The following is a 14272-nucleotide window of genomic DNA, read 5'->3' on the forward strand; positions in this document are numbered from 1 at the left end:
AAAACCAGGCATTCGTGTCCAACTGAGGAGCAAAATGACTCTTTGTTCTTTCCCCTCGGTTAGGATGAGGCAACAGTTAGGGCTGAGAAGTTTGGGATGTTGGTAACGACTGAGAAAAAGGCAAAATAAGGCTGTTGTGTGATGAACATAATTGACACTAATGATTTATCAGTTGCGCAGGAATTTACTGAGCAAGCACCGCTTTCTTCTTTATAGGGCTTCACTACATGCATTGCAGAGGATCCCAGAGTTCAGCGCAACTAGAACTGCCACCACCTTTTCTGATGGCAGTAACAGTCGTTGGTGTTTATTGGGTATTGACTTTCTAGCAAACTCGGCCTCAACCCATCTCATGCAGCACATAGTCAGTCTTCAAGACAATCTTCTGAGGAAGACACTGTCATTCACTCCATCTCCCAGGACAATAGATTTAGGGGCAGAGTTGTGGCAAAACTTACTTGAGGTCGTAGGAAGGATGTTCCAGTCTGGTATGAACTTAGGACTCCGTTTTGAAACCCTATATAACTCATTCCCACACAGGTGACAGTTCAGAGAGGAAGCAAGAATTTCTGGCTTCTGGTAAATTCTTTAGGGTTTCTGTTTGTTTGCTTGTTTAGCTTGAGCTCTTACCTTCCTGAACATTTTGGGAAAAGCTGCTAATGAAGAGAGCACCATGCGGAGAACTCAGAAAGGACTTTGAGACCTAGTTGCACGCTCCCCGTGGACCAAGGACTGCTGTGTGCTAGAGATGCACTTCGACTTGTGGGTGGTTTGTCATCGTGCGGTTGCACTTGCTCATTAGCAAGCTAGTGCTGTTTGCAGATAAATTATGAGGAAGTTTAGGAGATTGTAAATATTTAAAAATTGCTGGATGCTTCATATGTGACTCACCTTCCCCCTGCCCCGATCTTTTGGAAGCACACCCTGGGTTCATAATGCATGATTGTTGACTGAAGGGGACCCAACAGGCAACCTGAGATGAACTTTGATGAATTAGTTATTAAACAGGAGACGATATTTAGGAAGCTTACAACTCTCTATTGAAATCTCTTACGAGGCTGAGCTGTGTGGTCAGAACTCTTAGAAACGAAGCTTCCCACAGTTTGAGGTAGTCTGTAATTGGTTATATTTTGTATAATGGTTAATTAAAATTAGAGTACTTTTGTCATTGGTTTGGGGTTTCTGTCTTTTTTCTTTTCTTTCTTTTCTCTTTCTCTCTCTCTCTCTCTCTCTCTCTCTCTCTCTTCTGCGAGGAGCTCCTCTGTGTATTTTGTCCGTCGTCTTCTGCTGTGCTCACAAGTGGCTACTGCTGTATGACTGTCATTTCCTCTTAACCCGAATTCCTCTTATCTAACTGCTTGCTGGTGGGAGGGCAGCTTCCTATCTCATTCTGGCTAACAGGATCTGCTCTAGTGTCACAGTGAGAATCTGCTAGCATATTGCAGTGGGAAGCTCAGGGGCCCGTCTTTCTGCTCGGCCCTGAGATCTGAGACACTCCTATCTTCAGGTTCTTTCCTCTGGTGCTGATCGCACAGCATACTGGGACTTAAATGGTGTGGCAAGAAGTGCACACGCTTATTTGCCAGTTGGTCACATGTCGAGTTATTTGGGTTTAAATCTCTACTTTGTCCTCATGGGACTCAGAAGTACATGTTTGAATTCTGAGTTCCTTTTAAGGTGAAAAAAGTTTAAATTTGTTTAAATATTGGCCAACTGTTCTTGCCGCCTCTTTCTCTCTTTTTGCTGCACATTGTTAGGCCATAAGGAAATTAAAAATCCCATAGATTATCAGCCTTCTGGTTCTTCTGTTCGGAAGAACTGATGACTTATTTATAGCACCTGATGTGAGGCTACCAAAAATGTTGAACAACAGGAACCCAAGAATTAGTGTTAGTGTTTTTGCTAATTAGGCGAGTAGCCTTGGGTCAAGTTTCTCATCTCTTCTGAGCTTCATTTTCCACATATATGAAATTAGAGGATTGAACGAGATAATCTGTAAGATTGCCTCCAATTAGAACATTCTATGGAACATTTAGGTTGTCTCTTTGCTTTTTATGCCAGCTTATAAGTTATTGGAAATTTTATTTATAACATTTTAAATAAGTATATTTAAATATATTGTATTAATTGTAATATATAAATATACATTTTATTAAATATATAAATGTAAAATACACGCATAAACTTTGTATCAGTATCTCTATTATCCATTCTTCATTTGATACCTTTTGGGAGACTTTGTGGCTGCATACCTTCTATACTGTAAAATTCAGTCTTTATGGTAGTCTTTAAAAAGGAGCAAACCTCTTACATATTGGTCACTGAAATGAGGCTTTTAAAACTCCATTTCGGGACTTTGGCATACCTTTTCATAATTTCCAAGCAGCAGTTTATTTTCAGGGGTTATTTTAAAAAATTGTTAAAATCTATAGATACTGGAAAGGACTAAGGTTTTCAATCATGTCTTTATAACAAAGAGTTGGTGATAGTTACACAATAATTTTTTTATGGTACAAAAGGACCCATGAATGCATTCATTTTCTCATCCAACAATATCCAAAGGAGACCTCGTGAACATCTTTCAAGTGAAAAATAAAGTGAGGAATATCTTTGAAACCATTTGACTGCTGTCTTACCCATAACAAGAAAAGGTCCGCACAGGATAGTGCCAAGCTCATAAATGATACCCAATAACTTGTTCAATGAACGAACAAGTGAGACAGTCAACCAGTTAATTAATTAATCACAAAAAGACACATGCCTTTATTCAGAGTTTAGTGCCATCCAACAGAGAGGATAGAACATGATGAATTTTTAACATTTGTTAACATTCTCCTTGGGAACGTGTTTACATTTTGAGCATTCCAACTACAAAATATGGTGTCTCATTCATGCCCTTGGTCCTAGGCAGTGGTTTTCAAGTTTTAATGTGATTAGACTCACTTGGGACGATTGCTAAAAATGCAGGGCCACATCGCCCTAGACTGATGCAGTAGGTTTTCAGTGGGGCTTGGGAGCTTTTCCACAAATCGGCCCGGTGATTCGAAATGCAAATAGTCTATCAAATATTTACTCCACAGGATGCCAGCACCTGCTATTTAAGTCTGGACTTTTCATCATTTACCTTATATATATAGTTATTTGTGACTCAGAATTAAAAACCCATCTCCTCTGATACAACTTTAACATTCAACATTTTGTTAGAACACAGTGCACATTATGAAATATTTCAAGTAAACTGATGGTTATTAAGGTCATTTTATACCGCATAAAGGCATTAATCAAACTAAAAACTAACCAGTGACTGTGCATTTCAGATGCTGTAGAAGATATTAGATTGCAGTTTGGTTAACTGCATCATTTTTATATCATCAGTCTATTTGAGAAAAACATAGGATGTATTTCAGGAAAGGTGGGCACACCACATGGCTTCTGATATTTTTCAGTTGGAGTTGTTTTATTTTTTTATTTTTATTTTTTTGGTTTGTTTTAAAATTATTCTTGTGCTGAAAGTTTTATTCTACTGATGTAATCATGACATGAGTACCTAATTTAGGCCATTGGTTGCTGAGTGCTTCCAGCACTTACTGACACAGAAGAGTCTAGTGACTTTTCGTACAGGCATTAGACAATATGATTCCAATTGACTACATACAAAAAAGAGTATTTAAACCTAAATGAGGGTTCAAGTAGTAGTGGAAGGCATGCCTTGCTTGGGATTTTTAGAGAAGTTTAATGGATTTGTCATGATCTATTGCATATAAAAGACATTTGATTCAAAATAAGATTAGAAAAGCAGATGCTTGTAATGAAAGGGATTTATTGATAGGATTATTTTAATTTTGTATTTTTGTAGAGGGTGTTTAGCTACCGCTTGAATGATATTTTAATTTCTTTAGAAAATTACTAAGAAATATGAGTTTTGCACACACAGGTCTGTGTCGTTTATTTTTTTAATCTGTCATGAGGCTTTAGACTGGCTTCTTATAAGTAGTCATATCCCCTTTAAAACCTCTTGTCTGTCAGTGACCTATTCTCTGTGATTAGTCTGAGTTTTGTTTGGGAGAGGAAAGAGTTGTAAGTTGTCTAAAATACAATAATTACTAAGCTTAGCCACCCATTTTTGCTGTTCTCCCACTACTTTCTGCATTCAACTTAAAGCTAAAATTTCTCTAACTTCATTTATCTAGAAAAAGTAATAAAAATAACTGTAGATTTCAGCATTTTGGCCTATTGGTGAGTTCGTTTCAGAGTTGGGTGTGTTTTCCTATCCTGTTGGTTTACACAGTGATTCATAGGAATGAATAAGTGAAGACCTGGATGTAGATTTAATGAAAAGTGTTCTGGGTTTTTTGTTTTGTTTTTTGTTTTGTTTTGTTTTTGTTTTTTAGTTGACCATTCCTATATATTCAGATATCGTTTTTTTTTTTTTTTAATTACATGAGGTGAAGTGATAAATTCTAAGCTATGTTATCTATGGTAATGAGCAGTTCTGCCTTTTAGATTTCAAAGACAGCTCCCGTTTGATCTTCCCAGAAATCCTCTGAGGTAGCTGACACGGGTGTCTGAAGTTCAGGTGGACTAAATTCGTACAAGTATTAGGTAACAGATTAAAACTAGATATGACATCATCAGACATATATCTTGGGAATTTAATTATATAATCAACTAAGATCATTACTAATAATCACCAGAATTTTAAAATGTGGAGATTATAATCAATTTTGAGTTGAAAATACAGAGTATTTCTGGGCATTAGCTTGTATACGCATGACTGCTACTGCTGTGGATACCTTGATAATATCATTGATTTTCCAGTATTCCTTTTTTGAAATTTCATATAGCTCAAGCTTAATGGAAAATAAAGTCTTTGGTACTTATTGTTGAACAACAGGTGCATATCTGGATTTATATACATATATGTCTATATGTATATATAAAAAGCTCCTTAAATATTTATTGAATATATAATATCATATATATATAATAAGCTCCTTAATATTTGTCATGAAGGTTTAAAATGACTTCCCAAAATATTCAAATAGTCCCTGTTCTTATTATAATAAGTTGTCTGTTCCTGCTTTTGGAAATTATTCTCCAAAAATTACTGAGTTAGATATGGGGAGCACAAAACATATTACTTCAAAGAGATCTCTCCTTAGCAAACATGCAAATGACTGTCCAGATTTGAATAAGTTCATACATTGACCTGATGTCTTGAGAATCCCATGCCTTAACTTGCAAAACATTGCTGAATTTAATACTTATAAAACCTATTACTTTGTGACCATTTTGAAATATGCTTGTCACATTCATTAAAAAAAAAAAACCCACCCTAGTTGTCAAATAGAAGAACTGTTTATTTTAACCAGATTTTTATTGTGTGTTTTCAGCTATCTATGCGTTATTTTACTCAATATTCATGGTTCCATAGCTAGTAAGTGTAGGAACTAGAAAGAACTCACAATTTCTGATTCTGAACTCTATTATCATTCCAATATACCACTACCATTGAATTAACAAAGAAAGGTTTACATAGAATAATTCACATTTCTTTGGGAAGTTTTTCTAAGTACTTTTTTCATCTAGTTTTTTAAAGTTTATAATTATTGCATAGATGATCCTGGAAATGGAATTTGGCATTTATAAATGTTTTCAATGAGTATCTTCTTTGAAATGATTTTTTTTTAAATATAAAAGCAGCCCCTTATCTACTTTGTATGAAAACTCTAAAACTTACCTGATGTACAAAACAAATCCTGCCTTAATGTTTATAGAGTGAAAGACTCAACAGACATTTTCTTGACTGAAACACATTATGTGTCTAGCTAAATAGATGGAATTATTTTAATCTATTTGAAAACCACTTACTGAACTATAAAAAGTACTTATATTTGTTGACCCACTAATGCCATTTCTGCAGACTTAACCTTAGAAAATGATTTTTAAATGTCTATAGTCGTGAATATATTCTTTGCAATATGAGAATATTGAAAATAATCTAGATGGTCTCTGAATGGATGGAATTTGATGCAGCCATCACAAAATGATCACTCTGGACCCTGTTTAGTAAAACAAAAATATGGTTGCACACATCATTGAACAAAACAGGTCACCAAGTAGTAGCTCTACCATAATTACAACTATTTGAAAAATGTGTGCCTGCAGAAGAGTGGCTGAGAAGAGAAAAAAGAACCACAATGTTGTTAGGATTTTAAACCTTTTGTGTTTTAAATTCTCTTATCCTGATTTGAATTATGAGATTAAATTTGTTGAAGTTTTGTCACCCACTTATATCATTTGCTAATATAATACTACATCTAAGAGATTTCTTTCGAGGCTCAGCATAGTCCACAAAGTTTTCCTGAGTTCATCAAAGAAACCAGGCCAAACCAAAGTCAGTCGTCAAGGAATAGATCCTATTTTATCGGTGGTCATCATTAGACAAAGATGTGTCTTAAAAGTGTGGGGAAATTTGTTCTGTACAGGTAGGTACCAATGATCCAGATGCACATCTGGCGCATGGCATACTTCTCTAGCCCCTCTGGCATTTAGCTCCCAATGGTACAGGTTTTCATAGGAGATTTCCTTTTTTTTTTTTTTTTTTTCAAAAGCAGAAATAATGGGAGAATGGCTATTTCAGTATACTTACTCTGTTCCATATGTCGTGTTGGGAGAACTTAAAGCTAGGAATAAATAAGACAGTAAAAAAATGTGTCTCATGCCAAAGCAATTGACTAAATCCTTTGAACCTTCAAAAAGGCTGGTTTTAGGACAGATTCTAAGTGGATTCCTAGTTACCAATTCCCCTTAAATGTATTTAGAATTCTCCTAAACTGCATCTTGCAAGAGAGGAAAGAGTAGAAAATGATAATATAAATCAATCTTTAACCTATTATGAACCACACACTCACATGTATGAAGCAGAGAGGATGACAAGATAAATTAGAATGACCAGGTGTGTGCAATCTGAACCTCAGTTTATATCCCTGAAAATATAAAGAATGTTGGGACAGAGAAAAAGTCAAAAAGCCCGACACTCGGGTTGTATTTTAGGAGAATGACGCTCAAATGTCTGGCACCAGACACTTGCAGAATTGTTTTTGGAAAATAACAAATCTTAGGTTTTAATAGTTATTAAAGAGCTCACACACAGGCTGCCTTCAGATCTTTCTTGTCAGTGTGGCAAAGAGTAAGATAAATGGAAAGATAGGGTATCAGTTTATCTGTTGCCAGTTTCTTTGTGAGCATGTTCAAGAAAGCAAGAAGTACCAGAGAACCAGCCCCAGGAGTCTGCGTTCACATATAGTTTCCTATTACGTGAGACTGCACTGACACAGCTTGCCTTAAACAGAAAAACAGCCGTTTTGTTCATACGATAAGAATAAATTTAGCATAAATGTAATATACATACGTGAGAAGTTTTTGTGTTCATTTAAGTGTGTCTCTCTTCCTGGTTGTTTTGTTGAGCCTAATCCAGTGAAGTGTTGGTTAGGGATTGAGGATTTGTGGTGTAGAAAGCTCTGCACCTGCTTCCAGCGCTCAACCAGAGTAGAGGACAGTAGTTCAGGGGTAACAGCTTGTGCTTCTCAATTTTTTTTTTTTTAAATTTTTTTTATTTATTTATGATAGTCACAGAGAGAGAGAGAGGCAGAGACATAGGCAGAGGGAGAAGCAGGCTCCATGCACCGGGAGCCCGACGTGGGATTCGATCCCGGGTCTCCAGGATCGCGCCCTGGGCCAAAGGCAGGCGCCAAACCGCTGCGCCACCCAGGGATCCCCTCAATTTTTTTTTTTAAAGATTTTATTTATCCATGCATGAGAGACACAGAGAAAGAGGCAGAGACACAGGCAGAGGGAGAAGCAGGCTCCCTGCGAGATTCGATCCCAGGACCCTAGGATCACGCCCTGAGCCAAAGGTAGATGCTCAACCCCTGAGCCCCACCGGGTGCCCTGCTTTTCAAATTATAAATTCCTGGTGACCCTTGTTTTCTTCGATTTGAGAAGACAGATGCAACGAGGAAAAACAAAACTTATAGGGTCTTCGGCAACTTCCTAAGTCCTCTTTGTATTCTTAGTATCTCTCAGGGTGTCTGTCCCATGATATTTATTTAGCAATTTTTTTAAAAATTAAAATGAACGAGGTGGTGAATGAAGTTGGTTCATTGCTGTGCATATACAAAGCTTCAGCCAGCTTGGGGTTTAAAAAAATAGCACAAGGTGTCATTTATGATGACATAAATGTCAAGAGGGACTTTAAGAGGGAGCGTGATGCAAATGATAGCGGTCTTCTTAAAAGGAAGCACTTCGCTCAGTAATGGGATATGGATATAAGGGGGGGAAAGTACCTAGACTCGATTGTGATCATCTCATGTACACAAATCCGAGAAAACCTGTGCTTTTAAAATCATAACCGGGTCGCCTTTCCTCTTTCCTGCTGCTCCAAAAGAAAACCCTCGGGGTCTGTATTTTCTCAGTTAGTGCAAGGTAAAGACTGTCTCCTTGGAGCGCAGTAGGAGCTTGAAGCTACTAAGGGGACGTTCTGGGTTGTAGACGGCCCTCTTGTGGCAAAAAGGTCAAACTAGCTCCAGCGCAGACCGTGCCGGCAACCTCCTGAAGTGAGCAACCATCCTGGCAAACTTTAATAATAAAGAGTCAGAATTGAGCAGACCCATGAGCAGCGATCCATTTCACCCTTTCCCGGGGGGGGGGGGGGCCCCATCCAGCATTAACCGATCGCAAACAAATAGTAACGAAAACCCATCTTTTCCCATCTGCTCTGTGTAACCACCGGGGGGAATCGCTAATGATCAGAAGGTCAGAAGGGTAGTTCTTTTTCCTTTTTTTTTTTTTTTTTTTTGGTTAAAAAGCTATCAGAGGGACGCCTGCGTGGCTCAGCAGTTGAGCATCTGCCTTCGGCCCAGGGCATGACCCCGGGATCCCAGGATCGAGTCCCACGTCGGGCTACCTACAGGGAGCCTGCTTCTCCCTCTGCCTGGGTCTCTGCCTCTCTCTCTGTCTCTCATAAATAAATAAATAAAATCTTAAAAAAGAAAAGCTATCAGACTTAACTTTTTTTTTTTTATGCTTTTACTTGTAAGTCGTTTCAGATGAGCACAGAAGTTGCAAGAACAGAACCATGAGTTCCTGCCTCCCCTTCCCCCAGTTGTCCTAAACAAGACCCCCTCTCACCACCACGTGGTCACTTGCAAAATAGAATTAGGATGGTTTTCTGCTGTGGGCCAGGCCGCAGACCTCAGGTTTCTCCAGTTGCTCTACCAACATCCTGCCTCCGACCCCGGGGTCGCTGGATCGGTGGTGCTGTCTCATTGTCCCTTGGCTCTCGTGACCTTGACACTTGGGGAGGGTACTGATGAGTTATTTCGCAAAAACATTCCCCCCCTTAAGCTTGTCTGATGTTCTCTGGTGAGTGACTTCTGCTCATGCAGCGTCAGCAATGATGCAACGAAGCGGTGTGCGGGCCCTTCTTTCCGCAGCGCGTCCCACCGGTGGGCACGCGATGCCATCCTGTCGTCTTCCTGGCACGACTCATTTTGATCACTTGGTTCAAGTGGTGCCCGCCAGGTGTCCTCACTGTGAAGTCACTGCTCTCCCCTTGGTCACTTATATCAACAGAATTCAAATTAGATGTCTTACCATAGTAGCCAAAATGCAGTTGCCTTCTCATGGAAATCCCACCGACATGGGGTTGTAACTTGTGTGCGACACGAGGAACTCCTCAAGTTATATGATGCTTTTTTTTGTTTGTTTTTGTGTGTGTTTTTTTTTTTTTTGGTTTTGTTCTGTTCTGTTTTTGTTTTTGTTCTGTTTTTTTTTGTTGTTGTTGTTTTTGCAAATGACCTTTTTCCCGCCCTTTCACGTGTGGCCCTTCTACCACCGGTTTTGGACTTTGAGTTAAAATCTGCAGGAAGATTCTCTTTGCCCGTGTTGACTGAGCCCCGTGCGCTTCATGACCTCACAGGTGTGTCGAGAGTACCAGCGAGGCAATTGCAACAGAGGAGAAAACGATTGTCGGTTTGCTCACCCTGCTGACAGCACAATGATTGACACCAATGACAACACCGTCACCGTGTGTATGGATTACATCAAAGGGAGATGCTCACGGGAAAAGTGCAAATACTTTCATCCTCCCGCACATCTGCAAGCCAAGATCAAGGCTGCCCAATACCAGGTCAACCAGGCTGCGGCAGCCCAGGCTGCAGCCACCGCAGCTGCCATGGTGAGTAGCGGCATCAGGCCTGTCTTTGTTAGCAGTCAGTAAAGCCAAGTGACCCACACGATCTGACTACAAGCTATTCATTTATTAACCTTTTAAATTTATTTTATTTTTGTTTTTAGTTTTTGTTTTTGTTTTTGCTGAAGATATGTTTGTTCAGGTATCCCAGATAATACATCCTGAAGTTACCGTTCACAGATGTGAGGGTAACTCCTCCAGTGGTTCAGATTGCTCCTACCCTTGGCCTAACTCTTAATACTCTGTCTTATTCTGGATGTAGGGTTTCTGAAACTTCTGCTTTGTAAAGAACCACCTGTCTCCTTTTCAACTTAACGATATCGCCATTTCTCGGTCCTCTTATTTTTCTGTGTGCCATCTAATCAGCCATCGTTCCCCTTCGGTGTGTTCTTTTGCACATCAGGGCTCTTCTCTACGTATATCTTGCTCTTAACAGTAACATAACCTGGAACTATTTAGGAGAATTGCTTAAGCAATATTGTGGTGAGGATCAGCCACCAGATTTTCAACCGTGTGCTCTCTAGACCGTCCTACATACTATTGTGGCATAAGCATAACTGTCAAACTAGAGAAGCTTGACTATGCCATCAAATAGAAAGGAGAGAGACAGACAGCAGTACCCAAGGAGTTAGACATTGGATCATTCAGAGCAGATACCTATATTCTTAAGGTAAATTTTAATGTGATCTAATAGCTGATTTTAATGAGTCCATTCTTTGTTCTTTGCTTAGCTGTTTTAATGTTGTCCTTTTTTTTTTACATAAATATATATGACTTAATCATGAAAATATTCATTTAAAAAAAAAGACACTGTGTGGTATTCACAGCACAGCCAAATAATCACGAGAGAGGTCTTTTCTGTGTTTGTTTACGGATACTTGAGCAAAAATACAGAAGGCAGACTCTCTCCTCCTCTCTTCCTCTCACTCTTTTTTTTTTTTTTCTGTTAGAGTATCTTGTTTGTAATTAACTACAAAGAGGAGTTATCCTCCCAATAACAACTCAGTAGTGCCTTTATTGTGCATGCTTAGTCTTGTTATTCGTTGTATATGGCATTCCGATGATTTGTTTTTTTATTTGTTTTTTCTCACCTACCCAAAAATGCACTGCTGCCCCCATGATGCACCTCTGCTTGCTGTTTATGTTAATGCGCTTGAACCCCACTGGCCCATTGCCATCATGTGCTCGCTGCCTGCTAATTAAGACTCAGTCGGCTGTCAAATCACTGAAGCGACCCCTCGAGGCAACCTTTGACCTGGTACTATGACCTTTCACCTTTTAGCTTGGCATGTAGCTTTATTGTAGATACAAGTTTTTTTTTTTTAATCAATTTAAAAAATATATATATATATATATTCCTTTTTCTGTTGTAAAAATTGTAAAGTACAATGAAAAACTGAGTGTGGTTTCCTGACAAAAATTAGTGGAAAACACTATACTGTATGTACCTGGACGGATATCATACAATGAAAGATTCCAAAAGCCCAGCAGCCCACATTCAGTTTAACTACATTGTAGAATGTTCTAGTGAAATACTTTAAGGACATTAAAAAAAAAATGTATTTTTTGACTGTATATTTATGTACCTGTTTGGTTAGCATGGCTTTAGTGATAGACTTATTTATTTTTTAATATTTATAGTTCAGTGTTTAAGAAAAAAAAAAACTTGCATGCTCTGGGACATGTGCATGTCTAGGTAGGTCTGGGGGGAGGAGCAGAGTGGGATTAGTTTTTATTTTACCTGTTTCGGTCACTCTGTACAATTAACTATTAACATTGCTTATACTCGTCAATCCTCATGGAGCTCGCAGTGCAGCTTTTCTTCTTTCCCCAAATCAGTGGCTTCTCACAGAAAGCCTGAAGCATTATGGGACTTAAAACACTTTAACACATTATAACATGTGCTCTCGTCCTAGTGGGGTTTATTTTTTTGTTTTGTTTTTGTTTTTTGTTTTTTTGTTTTGTTTTGTTTTGTTTTGTTTTGAACAAAAATAATGCTTCCTTTAAAAGCTTTGGTCTTGCCTTTTTTTTTTTTTTCTTTAAGTTTTGTTGATTGGATTCCCCCCACCCCCATCCCCCGGGTAGTTCAGTGCTCTGCTGCTTGCTTGCTCATGCTTCCTAACAATTTTAGCCTTCAACTGATTTTTCTTTTTTCTTTTTCTCTTTTTACTGGTATTTGTTTTTTATACTCATTCACTAAACAGGGAATTCCTCAAGCTGTACTTCCCCCATTACCAAAGAGGCCTGCTCTTGAAAAAACCAACGGTGCCACCGCAGTCTTTAACACTGGTATTTTCCAATACCAACAGGCTCTAGCCAACATGCAGTTGCAACAACATACAGCGTTTCTCCCACCAGGTAAGGGGTCTGAGCTTGTTAATGAACGAATCTGATGAGCGGCAGGGAGTTGTGCTGGTTAAGCAGATAAGCCATGCCCCCCACCCCCAGTTTGCTGTCAGCCATAGATAAGGTGACAGGTAAGGTGGGCAGTGGTGGAAACTTACCTCAGGTAGCACAGGCGGTTTTCCCTAAGAACTGAGAATTTTAACTTAATGAGGAGTGGAATGAATATCAGTGTGATGTTTTATATATTTATTTTTGTTTGTGTAATTTGGAACTGAAATATAGTTTTCTCTCTCTTTTTTTTTCCTCCTTCCTCAACACTGTTATATGTCTGTCAAGCTATTTTATGACACTTTCTTGCTGTAAGACCCCTTTGCCTTCATGATTCCATAGAGTAAATTGGAATTCTATGAAATGACATTTCCAGGTTCGATTTTTATTTTTCAGCCTTTTTGTTTTCAAGGTGAAGAAAAAAAAAAAAAAAAACTTGAAAACTTGACTCTGTGTTCCAGAGCTCTTAAAAAGTGCTCTTACTGGTGCCAACCAGCACATTGCTTAAAAATCATGATTTGCTCCTGACCTAATATTCAAATAGTCCTAAGGCCCCAGGGGGTTTTACACCGACCATTGAGTTATACATTTGTGGTTTCAGTTGATTTCAGCTTAGTCACAGAAACATCCTCTAGAGCTATCCACAAGGGTATAAAATTGAGACACATTAGTCACTTAACTACTTGAAAATTTATTATTTTTACTCTTCATACAGAAGAAGAAGCACATATTAAATTTCTGGTAATCTGGAATTCAACCAACTGCAGACTCTAATCCCATTTTCTTCTTTACCTCTTAACCTTTCTAAAATGATTACCATGGGTCCAGAGATTTATTTAATAGGATGATTTTATCTTACTCATTGAATGAATAAATTAATGAGGAAGTGTGTAGGTCAGAAGGTCCAGCATCATTAGTATATTATCCTATATAGACAGTCCTTAGATGCATTGGGTTCATAATGCCGTGAGGGGATGTGATTATTTATTTTTGAATAATGAACAAAAGAATATATTGCATTCACCTTAGCTTTTATTGCTGCTAAGCACACCTTTTTATTTATTTATTTATTTATTTTTTTATTTATTTTTTTATTTTTTTTTTTTTAAGCACACCTTTTTACACTTAGTTTTTACACTTCTAAGTACAACTTTTTATACAGCTCATCTCTGAAGTCTGGCCATCCATATGTAGAATATGGTTCAACATTCAATGAACCAGAGTATCTGGAGTATTCCATGAGTTAAAACAGCGTATGCCTTGGGCACTATGGGTAAAATATTTGTACTCATGAAATAGTATCTATCAAGATGCTGTTTGTCCATTTGAGACTACAGATTACATCTGTAGGGTATTTATTACATTCAGAGGAGAAAATCCCTCTTATATTTTATATATATTCCTCTTATTATTTTAGAGATTAACACTTTTTTCTCGACATATATAGATTTTTTGGAGATTTCCACAATTTGATCTTTTTGCTTTTTTCTTTTTTGCTTTTACATAAATTACTGTGCCCCTAGACTTATGCTGTCTTCAATAAAGTAATCAATTTCTCTATAGTCTGATGGCTAAACAAAGTTTAAAGAGATTGTAGGTAGTAGCTCCTGTAATGTCTTTCAA

At 38.0% G+C, this 14272-nt stretch overlaps 1 protein-coding gene across 26 annotated transcripts in view; it reads left to right on the forward strand.

The window, feature by feature from the left end:
- The window catches only part of MBNL1 (muscleblind like splicing regulator 1), a 203548-nt gene that overhangs the window by 172874 nt on the left and 16402 nt on the right, over window positions 1-14272 (forward strand). For 22 of the 26 annotated variants that reach the window (XR_005377216.1, XR_005377215.1, XM_038571239.1 and 19 more), the window contains 3 exons: window positions 9983-10240; window positions 11460-11513; window positions 12460-12613. Coding sequence is in view for 24 of the 26 variants with exons in the window: in XM_038571239.1 (XP_038427167.1) it covers window positions 9983-10240; window positions 11460-11513; window positions 12460-12613 (466 nt within the window). In the remaining 2 variants the exon portion in view is untranslated. The remainder of the gene's footprint in view (window positions 1-9982; window positions 10241-11459; window positions 11514-12459; window positions 12614-14272) is intronic. The other 4 variants (XM_038571247.1, XM_038571245.1, XM_038571243.1 and 1 more) reach the window with 1 other exon arrangement.

The sequence above is a fragment of the Canis lupus genome, chromosome 23 (assembly GCF_011100685.1).
Source record: "Canis lupus familiaris isolate Mischka breed German Shepherd chromosome 23, alternate assembly UU_Cfam_GSD_1.0, whole genome shotgun sequence".
Taxonomy (NCBI): domain Eukaryota; kingdom Metazoa; phylum Chordata; class Mammalia; order Carnivora; family Canidae; genus Canis; species Canis lupus.